The sequence below is a fragment of the Rhinolophus ferrumequinum genome, chromosome 2 (genome assembly GCF_004115265.2).
Source record: "Rhinolophus ferrumequinum isolate MPI-CBG mRhiFer1 chromosome 2, mRhiFer1_v1.p, whole genome shotgun sequence".
Classification (NCBI taxonomy): Eukaryota; Metazoa; Chordata; class Mammalia; order Chiroptera; family Rhinolophidae; genus Rhinolophus; species Rhinolophus ferrumequinum.
This window is the reverse complement of record NC_046285.1, coordinates 60,948,652-60,966,191: the sequence shown is the minus strand read 5'-3', so window position 1 is coordinate 60,966,191 and position 17,540 is coordinate 60,948,652. Positions and strand designations below refer to the sequence as shown.

Genomic DNA, 17,540 nt, shown 5'->3' with positions numbered 1-17,540 from the left:
CCTTCCATCTCTGGGGCCCTGGGCGACCGCTGCCACGCTCTCGCCGGCCAGGGACCGGAGCGCAGGAGTCAGAGCTCGCCGCCCGGCGGGTGGGCGGGGTGTCCTGGGGGCCCGGCCGAGAGCCAGGCCATCTGCCGCGAGGCCAGCGCGGCTCGGCGGGGGCCGGGGGCGGGGCCGCGCCGGGGCGGGGTCGCGCCGGGGCCCGGGGAGGGGAGCGGGCCGGGCGACAGCCCAGAGCCGGGAGGGCCGCGGCCACCGGAAGAGTCGCCGTCGCCAGCGGAGCCGGGAGAGTGGGGAGCGGAAGCGGCGGCGGCGGCAGGGGCAGGCGGCGCTGGGACCCGGGAGCGGCCGGAGAACAAGGGAGCTGGCGCCGTGGCCGGCCGCGGAGCTGGGCTGAGCCACTGGGCCGCGCCGAGAGCCGCCGCCGCCGCCCGAGAGGCCCGGCCCGGCCGCCCGAGCAGGCCGTGCGCGGGCCGCCGGGCCAGAGGCCGGAGCCATGGGCGAGACCAAGATCATCTACCACCTGGACGGGCAGGAGACGCCGTACCTGGTGAAGCTGCCCCTGCCCGCCGAGCGCGTCACCTTGGCGGACTTTAAGGGCGTTCTGCAGAGACCCAGCTATAAGTTCTTCTTCAAGTCTATGGACGACGATTTCGGGTGAGGATGGCCCCCCGCCTCGCCTCCCGGGGAGCCCGTCCCCTTCGGCTTCTAGGGGCCACTCGGCCAGTTTGGACTTCCCTTGCGACACTGGCTTCGAGCCCTACTCAGGATTCTAGGAGGTGACTTGGCCATTTGGGCTCCTCTTGATTTTTTCAGATGCTGGAGTTCCAGCCTCTCTAGGGACTCTCCTTTCTCTCTTGTGAGGTACCTTGGCCTCCCTAGTTTAGGAGGACGTTCAACTCCCCAAGATAAATTAGAGTTCCAGCCCAGGAAGTCCCCTCACCTCTCAGAGACCAGCGGTCCACATAGACAGACACACCCCCACCCCTCCACCCAGTTCTAGAGCTCGAGTCCCCCATCCTTCTCCTGCCCAGGGAGCCACGTTTTTAGCACAGACTTGAGGAGTTTGGCACTCGGCCTTCGCTTTCTCCATCTTTTCAGCTCCACAGCTCCGAGCCATATTTGGAGTACCGTGCATCTCAGGGCTGTGCTGTGGGACTTTGAACTGGGGGGAGGGGGAGCGGGGGTGCTCAGGCGCTAGGCTGTAAGCTAAGGCCTGCAGACCTGATGTTTATTTAGCTGCCCCCCTTCCCTCGTGGGGTTGTGTGGGATGTTGTCAAGGGAGCCCCTGATGAGGAGTCCCCACTAGCCCAGATGTTGATTTCCCCTCAGAATTGGGGCCTTTTTCCTCCAGATGGTGGCCTTGGAAAGGGCCTCAGAGCCTGGGTGGGAGGGCCGGAAGAGTCTCTTGGCGTTCTTCATCTTCGCTCCCTGGCGGGGTCTTCTCCTCACTCAGCTGCAGGGCTTTGGACAGGCGGAGTTTGGAAGCAGCAACTTCCCCTTTAAGAGGGGATGGAATGTTGGAGCCGGAAGGTTCTGTAGCAGCTGGCCTGGGAGGGGGAGCCTGGCTTATCCCCTCACACCCCCCTCCAACTCCCAGGGTACTGGGGGAGGAGGAGGCCCCCATACTAACTGGGCGCTGGGCCTGGAGGCCTGTGGGGAAGGCCTGCCCCAGCCCTCCAGGCCTAAAGGCAGCCTCTCCAGCAATAGCCTGAGGCCTGCACTGCTCTTTGCAGCTGAGGCCCCAGAGCTGAGTGAGGGGAGACGTTCTTCTTCCCAGTGTTCATCAGTCTGGTTTCTCTCCCAGGACCTCAGCCCTCCTGGTATTAGGAAGCAAGCACCTTCTCTCCCCTCTGCCTGGCATGTTTTGCTGTCACTGTTCCCTCCCACCCCCCAACTCAGGGTTTGATGAGCCCATGAGCCCATATGTGTGAAATTGGTTTTACAGTAGGAAGTACTGTGCAGCTTCTAACTATTCTTGTTTCTGTTGTCATTCCTACCCTGGGGTACTTCTGGTGTTTAATGATTGTTTGGCTTCAGTCCAGAGACAGACACCGCTGATTAGAAGATTCCGAAGAGGGATCCATACGCAAAGGGTAGGAGTGAGGGGGCAGATGCCTTGGCCTGGTAAGAGAAGAATAGAGTTAGAAGAGACCAAGATACTTCCTCAGGATATGAGATAGGGGCAAATTAGCGAAGTCCAGTGCACCGGGCAGATCCCACTCCGCCAGGTTGCTGTCAGGCCAGGCCTAACTACAGTCATAGGAGGGCCCCCGTTACATCCGCTCACCGTTGACTTAATATTGTTCTTTAAATCTACTGTCAGCCCACTCACTCTTTCTTAGCTTGACCAAATCAATAATATGAAATCACAGGTCTGATTTTCTAATTATACTTCTTTCTAATATATGTTAAAAATAAATATTTACTATTGAATTACATGTTCATTCAGGTAACACCTGAACACATCTTGCATACATCACGTACTGAAACCATCCTTTGCAAAATATCAGAGTAGGCCATTTTAACAGGGTTGAGAACAATGCTAAAAATGAAGTGGAGGAGATTGATTTTGTTTTTCTCCCCAGAAGGATTAATGAGCAAGAGATCTAATAGGGTTATCTTATCACAGAAGACTAATAATAGAGGAATATATATATATATGTATTTAACAAACTCTTTTTATGGTGCTTACAGTGTACCAAGCACTGATCTAAATGCTTTCCAAATTTTTACTCATTTAATCCTCTTAAATAGCCCTATGAAATAGGTAGTAATATCCCCAGTTTATAGATGAGAAAACTAGAGCACAGAAAACTGAAATAACTTACCTAAGGTCACACAGTCTGGCTAGTTAGTGGCAGAGCTTGATTCCACATCAGGAATCTGGCTCCAACGTCTAAGGCTTTAATCACACAATTGTAGGTATTATTATTATCACCATTTTACAAACGCATCCTCTCTGGGGCAGATGCTGAGCCTCGGCACACGGTAGAGGTGATAGGGCTGCCACTTATCCTAGCCCCCTGAGAGGAGGGTCAGGCGGAGGCCAGTGGCCCCTGCTGACAGACGGGAAAGGGGGTCTGAGAAGGAAGGCTGCTGTCTCTCCAGGCTTATCCTCTGAGGTCCTGGTTTGCGAGGTTCTCCAAGTCCCATCTGGTCTCCAGAAGTATTTGTCAAGCTCAGGGTAGGCCCAACCCTCTTAAATGATTTGGGAAATAGAGGAAGAATAAACATTTTCAGCCCTGAGGAGAGGGTGGATGGGAGAACAAGGTACCCACGGCTAGAGTGGCCTCGAGCAGCTGGAGAGGGCAAGGTGGGAAGTTGGGTCACTCATTGTAGTATTTTTCCCTATTTATCTGTACACCTCCCCAGCTCCTAGCCAGGACGTGACACCTGAGTAACACTTAGCAGATGTCTGTCCAGTGACCGCTCTGACCACTTCCCACTTGCGGTATGCTTATGTGACTGTAACCTCTGAGAATAAAGCAGGCCCCAGGTCTGATGCTTCTTGAGGTTCATGCAATGGCTAGCACAGGGCTTAAAACTCGCTGGGATCTCAGCAAAGGCTTTTTCATTGCATGAGCGACGAATGATGAGCAGGTTTATTTGGTTCCTGCCCTTACAAACTTACACCTAGTTAGAAAGAGAGTATGGGTCCCACTAAAAATTGCCAAAGGTAGAAACGAGCATTTAGTGTATGCCTAGACTGTGCCAGGCATTTACGAATCCCATTTACCAGGATGAGACGAAGGCGTGGAGGAGTTAAGAAACTTCTCAGAGATGGGAGGGCTTATAAATGACAGAACTGGCATTTGAACCCAGATTTATCTGACTCCACTTAGGGGTGTGTGTGTGCGTGTGATGGAACCCTGAGCCATTTAGCTCCATTATGGGAGGGGGAGGCCTGTCTGAGGTCCCCCAAGGCTGCCGAAGATCAGCTGATCATTGTGAGTCAGCAGAGCCTTGGCGACCTGTCAGTGACCCCAAGAAAGAGAGGAAACATCTGTAGCTGGTGCTGTGTGGTGGGGCCTGCTTGGGGAGGGGGTGCTGGAGACTCAGCAGCAGTTTTCCACCACAGGGAGACCCTCTCCAAAGCAGGTCACAGAATCTCTGCCATGTGGCCCACATCCCCCCTTTTCCTTTCAGACCCAGTTCCCATTGAGGGCTGTAAGCTTAGGGTACCCTAGCACCAGACTGGCTGGTAGGTCTGAACTACCCCTCTGTCCCTTTTTTCCAGCCTGTTCTGTCTCCAGGCTTTCTGCCATGGTGGGCCTGAGCAGGATGATGTGAGCTGCTTTCTTGGGGTCACTGTGGGGTTGGAAATGGCGGAGGAGCCAGAGCTCAATGGGAGGGAGGAGGGTAGGCTTGGCCTTTGAACTTGGCTGTGAGTCTAAGAATGTGAGAGCATCACAAGGAGCCAAGCACGTTCCCAGCTCTGGGCAGAAGCTCTTCAAGAATAGAGGCCCGGGCTTCTCAGCCTCTTTCCTTTCTGTCTTCCTCCTCTGCTCACAACTCTGTGCATGTGCCTTCCTCTTGCCCCTGATCACATCTTTCCAGCTCTGTCTCCTGGGGTGTTTGACGCAGTCTGGGGGTCCTCAGACTTTTCCAATTCCTTTTGCTGGCCCCAAACTCTAGTCATGGTCCAACTTGGTGCCTCACTGCATGCCCCAGGCCAAACCATATGCCTGTGACCTCATCCCACCCCCATGCCCACATCACTGTCTCCCCCACCGTCACCCTCCACACAGTCCCACGTCACCTTTGTCATCGTACAGGAAGGAATGTGAAATACTGTGGAAAGAGTACGGGTTTCGGTGTTAGACAAGCTTGGGGTGGAATTCCAGCTCTGACATCTTCTAGCTCTGACCTTGGTCAAGTTACTGAATGTTTCTCCGTTCCTTATTCATAAAATGGGGATCATATTGTCTACACAATGGGGCTGATGTGAAGATTATATATTATAACCATAGGGAGGGTATAATTGGTAGGAGTCAGGCTGACTAGGATTCAAATTCCAGCTCTTCACTTATTAGTTGTGTGACTCTACGTGAATTTCTGAACCTACTGAGCTTTAGTTGGCCCGTCTGTATCTATCTTACCGCATTGCTGTAGTAAATGAAAAGATACAAGTATAGTATTAGCTTGGTGCTTGGCCCATAATACATGCTCAATAAGTGAGAGCGATTGTTATGAGTAGCGTAATGGCAGTGGACGATGTTCAGGAAATGCCGTCTCCCCTTCTCTTTCCTAATTTCCTTAAATTCCTCGTCCACACCTCTTAGAAGAATGTCGGGATTCCCAGTTGAGAAGGGAAGGACCATAATCAGGGTGTGCTTTTCCTAGTGTAGGGTCAGAGGGAAGGAGCCCGGAGAGTCCCATTGGGGATAGGTAAGGCTCTCAGGATTCTAGGGACAAGGAGCTGCCGCTGAGCTGCCAGAGGGATGGCCAGATGGCTCCGTTGGTTAGAGCGTGAGCTCTCCACAAGGTTGCCAGTTCAATTCCCGCATGGGGTGGTGGGCTGTGCCCCCTGCAACTAAAGATTGAAAACGGCGACTAGACTTGGAGCTGAGCTGCGCCCTCCACAACTAGATTGAAGGACAACAACTTGGGCTGATGGGCCCTGGAGACACACACTCTCCCCCAATATTGCCAATAAAAAATTAAAAACAAAAAACAAAAAGGGTGTTCCCTTAAAAAAAAAAGAAGATTCTAGGGAGTAGCTGCACTCATGGGGGCAGCAATTTGTCAGATGTAATTTGCAATCTGATGACTGAGAGAGGACACCCCAGGAAGGCAACTGCATCGCCCCCACCCCTGCCCCTGCCCCCGTTTGAATAGGCTTGTGCTGGTGGTTTGATTCCCAGTTTAAGGTGGAGGAGCCCATGAGAGTTGAGATTGTAAGGACACCTCCATTTCCACCCCGGAACACGCCCTCTTTCCTTGCAGAGTGGTGAAGGAAGAGATCTCGGACGACAATGCCAAACTGCCCTGCTTCAACGGCCGGGTGGTGTCCTGGGTAAGGAGCCCTCCTCAGCCCTCTACCCGAGTCCCTGCTGTGGGCTGGACGGAGGAAAGGCATCGCTGACGCTGTAGCTGGTGGTTTTATACTTCAATATCTGAATCTTCCTTGAGTTTTCTAACTGAACACTTTCTACCCCCAATTCTATAGTCTTGGTGAAAAGTGCGGGAGTGGCGGGAAGTGGGGAAAGGCAGACACAGAAGCACATACTGGAGACAAAATTGTCTCCTCTGCCCTTTGAGGCACTTTGCCTCAGGTTCCCTTCTGTCACCTGCTGACCTCCGACCCTGGTTCTCTGCCCCTATCCCACTTCACCAACCCATGACTCCCTGCTACCTTTTCAACCCAGCAGCGTGTCACTTCCCATCTCAGCTGCTCTTACGTAGCCCCGTCTCTTCTCCCTTCCTGTCCCTGCTTCATTCTCCCCAAGTCTTCATGCCCTGCCAGAAGCCAACTATCCCACTTCTCCCTGGCGCCCCTGTGCCATACTACCTCCCCATTTTCTCCACATCAGCTGGTGTCAGCCGAGGGCTCACACCCAGAGCCAGCTCCCTTCTGTGCTGACAACCCATCGGAGCTGCCACCGCCCATGGAGCGCACCGGGGGCATTGGGGACTCCCGGCCCCCATCCTTCCAGTGAGTGTGACCTAAGGATGGGGAGGACCCATGGGGGAGGGCCCGTCAGCTCAGCCCAGGGCTGGGGGAGGGAGCCCCCAGCCTGCCCCCTCCCCCACCAAGTCCTCTCTTCTCTGCAGCCCTCATGCTGGTGGGGGCAGCCAGGAGAACCTAGACAATGACACCGAGACGGACTCGTTGGTGTCTGCCCAGCGGGAGCGACCACGCCGGAGGGATGGCCCAGAGCACAGTGCGTCTTCTCTGAAAAGATGCCTTTACCAACCCCACGCCCTCCCACAGCTCCCACATCTTTGCCCTACTTCCTGAGCTCTGGATGTGCTTGGCCCAGTGCAGCCCCTGGCCTGCCCCTGTCCTCCCTTCCCTCCTGCGTTGGGCACTGTGAACCCAGCTGCCTCCATCCCCTGCAGCAACCCGGCTAAATGGAACTGCAAAGGGGGAACGACGGCGAGAGCCTGGGGGTTATGACAGCTCGTCCACCCTTATGAGCAGCGAGTTGGAGACCACCAGCTTCTTTGATTCGGATGAGGATGACTCCACCAGCAGGTGGGGCTTTGGTTTCATGAGTACTGTGGGGCTGGTGAGCCCTGCGGGGGCGGGGGGAGGGGAGGGCCGCCTGGGAGGGATGTGGGCTTTGTGTTGGGGCCTGGAGCCCTGCAGTGCCTCCCAGGGGGCAGGACTAGGCCAGCCTGGTGGGGAACGACTGTGGGCCCCACAGGTTCAGCAGCTCCACCGAGCAGAGCAGTGCCTCACGCCTGATGAGAAGACACAAGCGGCGGCGACGGAAACAGAAGGTGTCACGGATTGAGCGGGTATGGGGCCAGGATTGTAGGGGTGGGTGGGTCAGGGCCGGGGCTTGCGCTTGCTCAGATCCCCTTCCCTCGGGTCAGTGTTTAGAACTTAGAGGGGCGGTGGTGCTGAGGGTTCACCTGGCGGAGGATCGAGGCGGGAGCAGTGAGTTCCTGCCCCTCTGCCTGCTGCTCAGGGTCTCCGTCTATTACAGTCCTCATCCTTCAGCAGCATCACGGACTCCACCATGTCGCTCAACATCATCACGGTCACTCTCAACATGGGTGAGTCTCGTGAAACAACACTCTTGACTGCCTACTGTATGCCAGACACTGGACAGACGAGGAGTTCAAAAAGGCACAAGATATGTTCCCTGCCCTCAAGGAGCTCTCCTTCATAAACATAAACTGGTACATAAGCTGATCATTTCAGTATCTCATGATCAGGGCTATGACAAAGAGTACAGAGAGCTATGGAAGCGGTGAAAGGCATCAGGGAAGGCTTTCTGGAGGAGGTGATTTTTGATTCCTTTCCCCCTTCCCATTTTTCAGCCATTGCATTCTTGCTCTCTGATTTCTGCCTTAGGTACTCTCTTTAGGAGATGGCTGGGTGTCATGAAAAGAGCCCGAACTTTGGAATTTAAATCTGAGTTTGAATACTAGCTTTGCCACTTAATGGCTTAGAAAAGTCACTTAAATTCTCTGAACCTCAGTTGCCTGCTCTGTAAAATGGGCCTGAGCCCCTGCCTCACAGCCAGCAAGGATTAAATGAAAGCCTGTTTGAGCATGCTGAACACAGTGCCTGATTCCAGCTCAACAAATGTTACTTCTCGTCCCTTTCCACCCTGTCTAAGAAGGGGCTCCCAATTTGGGTAGGAACCTTGCCCCCCTCTCAAGGTCTTGTTACTCCCTGTAGAAAAGTATAACTTCTTGGGCATCTCCATTGTGGGCCAAAGCAACGAGCGTGGTGACGGAGGCATCTACATTGGCTCTATCATGAAGGGTGGGGCCGTGGCCGCTGATGGACGCATCGAGCCAGGAGATATGCTGTTACAGGTACCATTGCCCACCCTGGCTGGTGGTGTGCACAGGGAGTGGGGAAATGTACCCTCTGTACCTTCTCATTCTTCCTGTCCTCCGTATTCCGTTCAGAGGCTCCTTCTTGGTGGGGGGAAGACCCCCTGACTCACCAAGCTTCCCTGCCCCCTCCCCAGCCAGCTGCTTATCCCCCTCCTGGCCCTCTTTCCCAGGTAAACGAGATCAACTTTGAGAACATGAGTAATGATGATGCCGTCCGGGTATTGCGGGAGATTGTGCACAAACCAGGGTATGGATGGGATGGGGCATTGCAGGGGGAGGGGGGCAGGCATTTCTGGCTGTCAGGCAAGGAGCTTGTCTGGCTTCCACACATCCTGCCCTCACTAGGGACACCCTTGCTTTCAGGCCCATCACCCTGACTGTAGCCAAGTGCTGGGACCCAAGTCCACGTGGTTGCTTCACGCTGCCCAGGAGTAAGTGGATGGGAGACTTGTCCCTAAAACTGGTGCCTGGTATACGTGAGCCCTGTGTCTCCTGCCTTCTGTGTTGCCCTGAACCCTCACACCTACCCTGTTGGGCCTGGCACGGGGCAGGGCGGGCAGCCCCTGATTCCTCATCGTCCCTGCAGGCGAGCCCATCCGGCCCATTGACCCTGCGGCCTGGGTCTCCCACACCGCAGCCATGACTGGTACCTTCCCTGCCTACGGCATGAGCCCTTCCCTGAGCACCATCACCTCCACCAGCTCCTCCATCACCAGCTCCATCCCTGACACAGAGCGTGAGTGTCCAGCCCAGGCCCCTGGGCCCAGCACACAGGCCCAGGTGGGAGGGACTAATGAAAGCCCACGTAGAGACTCTCGCTTGAAAGTCAGAGAGGGCTGGAGAGGGGCATCAGTTCACTTCAGCCACCTCACCCTGCAGCTTCCCTCAGTGGACACCGACCCTCACTAAACAGCGTTTGTTTTTGAACCAGTAGTGAGCCCTCAGTGAGCCTCAGTTTCCTCTTATAAAATGGGACGAATGGCGGGCACTTTACCAGGTTCCTGGGGGTTTAACGAGAGGTTATAAGTGAAGTGTCGATCACAGTGTGTGGCATAAAGTAAGCGCACAATAATGGCTGCCATTTTTGTTACCCTAACACACATTATGTACTGTGCTAAGCACCTTTGTTTATATTTTTTAATTCTCTTCAAACTTCCTTGTAAATAGACATTAAAGTCCCTATTTTTATGGAAGGGGAAACTGAGTGTCCAGGAGGTCAGTAGTTTGCCCAACATAGGTCCATATTTATTAGGTGGTAGAGCTGGCAGGCAAACTCCTGTCTGTCTAACTCCACAGCCCCTTTTTGCCTCACCATTCTGCCTCCCGCCCCCAGGCCTAGACGACTTCCACCTGTCCATCCACAGTGACATGGCTGCCATCGTGAAAGCCATGGCCTCCCCTGAATCCGGGCTAGAGGTCCGAGATCGCATGTGGCTGAAGATCACCATCCCCAATGCTTTCATCGGTGAGAGGCCCCCATGGTGGGATGACGGACAGGGTGGGGAGTGAGTGGCCAGGGCAGGCCGGGGGCCGAGAACTCCCTGGGGCCACTCCTTTGAGCTGGAACCAGCCCCGGCCTCTTGGCTTCTGTGAGGCCAGCTGAGCCCACGTCAGGTGGGCCTCCCAGTCAAGTGGCGGCCTTGTCCCCAGGCTCCGATGTGGTGGACTGGCTATACCACAACGTGGAAGGCTTCACCGACCGGCGAGAGGCCCGCAAGTATGCCAGCAACCTGCTCAAAGCCGGCTTCATCCGCCACACTGTCAACAAGATCACCTTCTCCGAGCAGTGCTATTACATCTTCGGCGACCTCTGCGGCAGTATGTGCCTCCCCCACCTCCTTGCCCTGTCTCTTGGCTGGGATTGGGGAGGTGCCCAGGGATGTGGCAGCAGAGTCCAGGGAACCTGGCGGTGGGGGGCAGCAGAGCTGGGGACCCAGCTCAAGGCCTGAGAGTTCCAAGATGGAAGCAGAGCCCAGTCCAGCCTCTTCACCTGCCCTGCATCCCCCTCGAGGGCCTGGCATTTTCTCAATACCTGCTCTGTGCCTGGCATCACGCTGGTCGTTTCGGAAGCATCATCTCACTAATCGATCCTCACAACCTCCTCCCCACCCTTGGGGAGATGGATTACTATTTCTGTTTTCAGATGAGGAAACTGAGACATGTAGGAGTTAAATAGTCCACCCCAGGTCTCACAGCTAGAAGTAGAGGAGCTAGGCCATCGGTCCAGGTCTTTCTGGCTCCAGGGCCTGGATTCTTTGCACCATCCAGGGCTGCCCCAGGTGTGTGGTGCTGCAGACACATTGCCTCAGCAAGGCCAAACAGAGCTCCTACCCTTGGCCCTGCTCAGCCTCCCAACACCAAGCAGGTTACCCCAGGTCAGGACCCGGGGCTGGCCTCAGGCCCAAGTCCTCAGCTTCCTCAGACCCTGCGGGTGCACTGTGCCTTGGAATGGAGCGGGAGAAGCTGTCAGGGCCACGTTGTAGAGGACTCAGCAAGCTATAGGGAGAGTTTGGACTTGATCCTAAGCGAGTATAAAGCCAATGAGGGTTATTAAGCAAGAGAGGTCTGCATGGAACTCGCCTTCTTCTGAGCCTGAGGACAGCCCTTGGGAAGGGAAGTCCTCCAAACAGGACCGCATTGCTGAGGGATGGAAGCTGAAGCCCACCTCCAACAGCCACTTCTGCCTGAGGGAGCCTTCTCTCAGCCTGGTGTGCTGGCTGGAGTGCAAAAACTAACTCTTAAAATGCTTCAGATTAGGTTCTAGGGACTAGAAAGGCTGTTTCTGCAGAGCACAATCCTGGTGGAGGGTGGGTCCCTGATCCTTAGCAGCTCCAGCGTAGCCCCATGGAGTAGTGATATATGCATAGGGTTTTGGAGTTAGACAGTTCCGAGTTCAAATTCTAGTTCCATTCTTACTGTGTGAACACGAGTGACACAGCCTCTCAGTGGCTCAGTTTCTTGATCTGTAAGGTAATAGTAAAATGTATCTCATAGAGCTGTTTTGAGAATGATATAAGATAGTGTTCATAATACTTTTAGCACTGTGTTTAGCCCACAGTAAGTGCCCTAAGAAAGCTGTCTATTATTCATGTATTTAATTGATTCTAAGGTGAACATTTTTTTCACATTTCATCATCTCTGAAATTGGGGTGCATCTTACAATCATTGGCTTCTTAGATTCAATCAAGTCTGGTTATTATCATCCTTAGCAGAAGTCAGCCCTAGCCCCAAATTTCCAGGGACACACTTTTCAGAATAGTTGTTGCTTTGGCTCAAGAGACCTTGTTCCATCCCTGGGGCCTCCTAGATCTACCTATGGACTAAGGCCACCAGAGGCCCCGCTAAGAATCATGCTGACAGAACAGGCTGTGTCCTTCTCACTGGCTGAGGTCTCCTCAGCTGGGAGTGTAGCAATCTCAAAGGGAAGATCTGGGGACTTGGTAGCCTCAGGAGTACACAGTCACTCCCCTTCCCTACCCCCCTACCCCCCTACCCCGCCGCCTTGAAACGACAGCCCGGAGATTGAAATACTCAGTAGTTCTTGGAGCATGAGCCAAGGCAGGCCCCTGCTTCCCACCACCACGTTCCATGCTAGCTGCTGGCCTTCACAGGTTCATGGCTTGGCTGGCGGACTTCACGGGCTGCCTGCTTCAGCCCCCTCAGAGCCACCTCTCCTGACCTCTCCTGGAAGATTGGGCTGGCTCACTTAGGGGCTCAGAACAGGGGCTCAGTCTGTGTCTGGCAGCTGGCCCCAGCAATTACAGCTCTGTGAGAGCTCTGGGACCTGGCATAGACGGGGTATGAGCACGGGGTGTCCTATGCAGGTCGTTAGTCCTAGTGGCCCCTCATGCCCCCTCCAGGTAGTTCCAGGATTGGTGAGGGCAGCCTTGCCCTTAAGGAGTGCACAGTTTATTAGGGGAGAAAGAGTCATGAAAGAAGTGATGGTAAGACAGGGAGAAAAACGCTGTGAGGAAGCAGGCCTGGCTGGGAATGGGATGGAAAGCACAGAGGAGGCACCTTTGTAGGTCCTTCCCCCTCATTCCCACCCTCCCCAGCAGCACTAGAAAATTCATCCAGGCCGAGGGCCTTCTATATGTGGGCTCTGAAAGGCCTTATGTTCATTCTGGTTTTTAATGGGCATTTTTTTAGTACTAGGTGAGGAGAGAGGGCAAATTTTCCCCTAAATTTCCCCAAACTGCTTCCTACTCCTTACTAATGCTTTCATCTGGAAAGGTTAAAAAGTAAGCAACTTTTAGCTTCTTTTCTGGCTACAATTTGGGTTGACCTCAGACAGGTCATTTTACCTCTCTGGACTGTACTTTCCTCATCTGGAAAAAAATGTGATTACCACCTTCGTAGAGTTGTGGTAACGTTTGCAAGAGATGAAGTGCTTTGTATCAGGCCTAATGAATTGCAGGTATGCAGTACCTGGTGAAGGTCTGGTATTTCAGCCTCCCACCATCCCCTACCTTTCATCCTCTGAGTGAACAGAGGAGAAAATTGCCACATGAGTTTTGCCCCTTCCAGCCCACTGAGGAAAGAGAAATTTCCAAAGGCTTGGTAGGGGGTCTCCACACACTGGAAGTTGGGTGTCAGGATTTGGCATTGAGGCTCTGAAGTGGTGACTCAGGGCCTTCCAGAGTAGGGTTTTCCCTGGAGCTGTCTCTACAGGGTCTCCCTCTCCATCCAGAGGAGGGAGTCTGAAGAAGGACTGAGAAATCTCTGGCCTATGTCTCCTCCCATTCTGGGGAGAAACTACCGCTGCTGTTGCTGTCATGTCAACCAACCTAGGCCAGAGACTGCTGTGTGTCCTGGTATAGGGGTGCAGGGCACGGGAGAGTACCAGCTCATCTGGCCCTCTCCTGCCCTCCACAGACATGGCCAACCTGTCCCTCCACGATCACGATGGCTCCAGCGGGGCCTCTGACCAGGACACTCTGGCCCCTTTGCCACACCCGGGGGCCGCTCCTTGGCCCATGGCTTTCCCTTACCAATACCCGCCGCCCCCGCACCCCTACAACCCGCACCCAGGCTTCCCGGAACTGGGGTACAGCTACGGCGGGGGCAGTGCCAGCAGTCAGCACAGTGAAGGTAAGGCAGAGGGGCCGCGGGGGTTGGGTGGGCACAGGCGAGCCCTAGACTCCTGCGCAAGCGCTGAGCATCCCCCACCCTGTCTGCCTGTCCCTCACAGGCAGCCGGAGCAGTGGCTCCAACCGGAGCGGCAGCGATCGGCGGAAGGAGAAGGACCCGAAGGCCGGGGACTCGAAGTCGGGCGGCAGCGGCAGCGAGTCGGACCACACAACCCGCAGCAGCCTGCGGGGGCCGCGGGAGCGGGCCCCCAGCGAGCGCTCGGGGCCTGCCGCCAGCGAGCATAGCCACCGCAGCCACCACTCGCTGGCCAGCAGCCTGCGCAGCCACCACACGCACCCGAGCTACGGCCCCCCTGGCGTGCCCCCTCTCTACGGCCCTCCCATGCTGATGATGCCCCCACCGCCCGCGGCCATGGGGCCCCCAGGAGCCCCTCCTGGCCGCGACCTGGCCTCTGTGCCCCCCGAACTGACCGCCAGCAGACAGTCCTTCCGCATGGCCATGGGAAACCCCAGTGAGTTCTTTGTGGATGTGATGTGAGCAGGGCCCCTCCCCCACTTCCATCCCACCCCTACCCTGGCTGGCTGCGTCCCTCTCTCCATCCTTCCTTCCGTCTTTTTTACTTTGTCTGGTACCTAAAAGGGAAATAAACAGAACTAAATCCAGGCGCGCTAACTGCTCGCTGGGCTCAGTGAGGGCGGGCGCATCCACCGATCGTCCCTGCAGCCCCTAACCTGTCATGGCCCCAGCTTGGCCCTCTGCCCACTAACCGCTACACAGGACTTCCCAGGATCCTTCATGTCCCTGGGACCCGACTCGCTGGTGCTGTTCCCTACTCCCTTCTCTGCATACACTTCAGGAGTCGACCTCAGCAGTGCCCTTGAGGACCTGCTCGGCCCCTTGTCCCCACCTCTCCCCACTCAGTTTCACCATTCATCCACCTACATCATCCCTCTGTTACCCTCATCCCCTTAAGCATGTGTGCCAATCTCTTGACTTTTCCCCACAATACTGACACCAAAAAAATCTTGCTTCGTCTGTTCTTCCTCCTAACTGTCCCCTGCCTGCTGCTTGTACCCTAGAACTGGGGTCACCTCCGGTAACTCCCTGCCTGTGCTGGGCCCTTACCAGGAGCCCAGAGGGCCCGCAGGTGCCTGATCTGCTAGTGGCTTCAAGGGAGCATCTCCGCTCTACCCCACCACCATCCATCCCACCGTGCCTGCATTTGTGTGCTGGTTCCTTCAGACCCCTAACCCTACTAACCAGCAGGCTCATCTCACCTCTGGGCCTGAAACATTTCTTCTCTTTCTTTTTTCCTCCCCCAATTTTTCCTGGGCCTGGAGCAGCCAAGAATTTCGGGCTGTTTGACTTTCTGTGAGCCCCCAGCGAGGGGAGGCCCAGCCTCCGAGGAGACCAGGAACCCTGCTTCAGCAGCCCCTCAGGGCTTCCCAAGGATATTCAGCCCCTATACCCATACTTCAACATGTTGAGTCACTAGGCTTCTGGGGAGGGCCCCAGCCACTTGCCCATGTACGACTCTATTCGCCTTTCCAGAGAGTGTGTGCGTGCTCTCTATTTCTCTTTCTCTTTCTTTCACACGTGCACGCGCGTGCACATGCCTATGCAAAGTCCACTTAAGCTTTAGGGCTGGTCCCTGCCCAGAGGGCTAGACCCTTTCTTCCATTCCTCTCCCAGGTGGTAGGGCTGGTCCCGATTTACCTCCACCCTTCCTCCCCTCCCTCGTAGTCCTCAAGCCTCCCGTGCACGTCCTCCTCATCTTCCTACCTGGATAAAGCATAAGCTGGGTCTCAGGCTAGGCTCAGCAGAGGACTCCCCAGACAACTGACAGGCTGTTCTCACCATGCCTACTGCTGCACAAACCTTTCATGTTTTCACAATCACCATGATACCCCAGAGCAGTAGGGCAGGGGGACTTCTGGGACTTCCAGACAGTGCCAGGTTTTATTTTTTTAGCTTACTTTTAGTTTAAACAAATCACGACTTTCTCTTTAAGTCTCTCCTATAAATTCTCCTGGCTCACCTAGGCTCCCCTAGTCAAAACTGGGATGTCAAGAGTGAAATGAAGTACTAAGCTCCAGGTTTTGGGGTAAACCCGGGTAGGGGCATTTTGGCATTCACTCATTTCAACAAATACTTCCTGGGGTTTTTAGTGAGTGAGGGTTGTGTTGGAAGTCTGACTCCGTCTTGCCTGCCTTCTGGAAGCTCTGGGTTTGTTCCCAGCCAAGACCACGGCTTCCTCTAGCCACCACTATAGGGCTGCCTCCTGTACTTCTTTCTTCTCTGACTGCTTTGTCTAACTCTCTTGAGAATTCCTCTACTATTGCTCATGTCTTCGGTGCTGGTGCTCCCAGTGTTCATTACATTTCTTTCCTATTTACTCCCCAAATGGTGTCATCAATCCTAATGTCCTCAACTGCCACTGACACACTGATGATTCTCATATATATACATCTCCAGCCCCCATTTCCCTCCAACCTTTAGATCTGTATTTTTATAACCCACTAGACATCTCCATGGACATGTCCATACGGACTCAACTCATTTCCCCCTCCACCTCCTGACTTCCCACCCTGGTTACCTTCATCACAATCTACATAGGCTCACCAGCTAGAAACATTTATGGGCTTAAATTCTTTCCCATCTCTTACTAGTCAGCAGATCATATCCATTCTACTCCAACATTTCTTGAATTGGGCCCTTCTTCTCCCTCTGCCTCTACTCTAGTTCACAGGTGCATGAGATTTGGAGTCAGATTGTTCTGGGTTTAAATCCCAGCTCTACTACTTTTTGGTTGTGTGATAAGAGAGTTATTTCATCTCTCTGAGCCTCAGTTCCCTCACATGTAAAATGATGATAATAATACCTACCTCACAGGGTTGTTGTGAGGATTTAAATTAGATATTGTACGAAAAGTGCCTAGCACAGTGCCTGGCACACAGTAGAATAGGTGCTCAATAAATGGTAGCTATTACTATTATTATTATTATTATTATTATTATTATTTACTCTAAATTGGTAAGGGCTTAGGATAAGTATTGAAGATAAAGCTTTTGGAAAGGTAGGGATGAAGCCTTGAGTGCTGGTTCAGGGATCAGAACTGTCTGTATTCCGTCACTTAATGGCTTCCAGCTATAACCATGATTTGAATGAAGGAGGCCAAATCTTTATCTCGCCACATTCTGGCTTCTGGAAAGAGGATGCTAGGGACAGTAAGCTTGCAAGGTTTGCCCTTTCTTGCCCTTCCATCTTCCTCCAATGATGGTCTCAGCCCTAACTAGGGAAGGCATCACGGTCTCTCTCCCTACAGAAAGAGAAGAGCCAACAAATTTTCTTCAGGTCCTGCAAGAGCCAGTCAGGCCTTTCATGTTCAAGGATTGGCTCTCTCTTTTCCTCTTGGCTTGGATATGAAGTTTGACACTGTTCATCAGAAGGGATTTCAAATCCCACGTCCAATTAAATTAAACTCACCAGCGGTTTTCTAAGCAACATATATGCCTCACTGGAAGGCACACAGGTTGTGGCCTTGAGCTGACAGTCACATAGGTATAGCTGAAGTAGAACATGCACGTATTCTTGGAAAGCTTTAGCAAGTTTCGTCCAAGTACTTGCCTCATTACCCACCGTCCCCTTCCTTGAGTCTTGATCCCTGGGAACCGGCTCATGTCTAGTACAAATATATGCTGGGAAAAAAAACTTGGTAGAATCAGAGGTGATGTTAGAAAGCAGTAAATTCAGCACAAATACTTCTACTGCCAAGCTGTGTGTTGTGTATAAAGTGAGGACAGCCAGTCCTCGGACTCTGGAGACAGAAGAGGCCTGCAGCAATCCAAGGCTTAACAGATGGGCTTCAACAAATGGCCCTTGAACTCGAGGCATTCATAAAACACCAAAATAGGAAGGGGAGGGAC

At 53.8% G+C, this 17,540-nt stretch overlaps 1 protein-coding gene across 2 annotated transcripts; it reads left to right on the top strand.

Moving 5' to 3' along the window:
* Positions 1-250: 250 nt before the first annotated feature.
* On the top strand, positions 251-16,527 carry DVL3 (dishevelled segment polarity protein 3). 2 transcript variants are annotated; one of them, XM_033133416.1, is made up of 16 exons: positions 288-657; positions 5,950-6,019; positions 6,537-6,658; positions 6,778-6,887; positions 7,066-7,201; positions 7,374-7,467; positions 7,659-7,728; positions 8,360-8,499; positions 8,694-8,770; positions 8,887-8,954; positions 9,110-9,259; positions 9,857-9,988; positions 10,174-10,341; positions 13,399-13,614; positions 13,715-14,125; positions 14,958-16,527. In XM_033133416.1, the coding sequence occupies exons 1-16, from the start codon at positions 497-499 to the stop codon at positions 14,987-14,989; spliced, it is 2,157 nt and encodes a 718-aa protein (XP_032989307.1). In that variant the 5' UTR covers positions 288-496; the 3' UTR covers positions 14,990-16,527. The 2 variants fall into 2 exon arrangements, with proteins under 2 accessions (XP_032989312.1, XP_032989307.1); XM_033133421.1 differs by lacking the exon at positions 14,958-16,527 and having other exon boundaries at positions 251-657; positions 13,715-14,341.
* Positions 16,528-17,540: the final 1,013 nt, after the last annotated feature.

Bases quoted from the DNA above. Each gene is read 5' to 3' on its own strand.
- DVL3 (XM_033133416.1), top strand. From the start codon at position 497: ATGGGCGAGACCAAGATCATCTACCACCTGGACGGGCAGGAGACGCCG. The intron at 658-5,949 runs GTGAGGATGGCC...CTTTCCTTGCAG, and splicing joins TCTATGGACGACGATTTCGG to AGTGGTGAAGGAAGAGATCT. The intron at 9,260-9,856 runs GTGAGTGTCCAG...TCCCGCCCCCAG, and splicing joins CTCCATCCCTGACACAGAGC to GCCTAGACGACTTCCACCTG.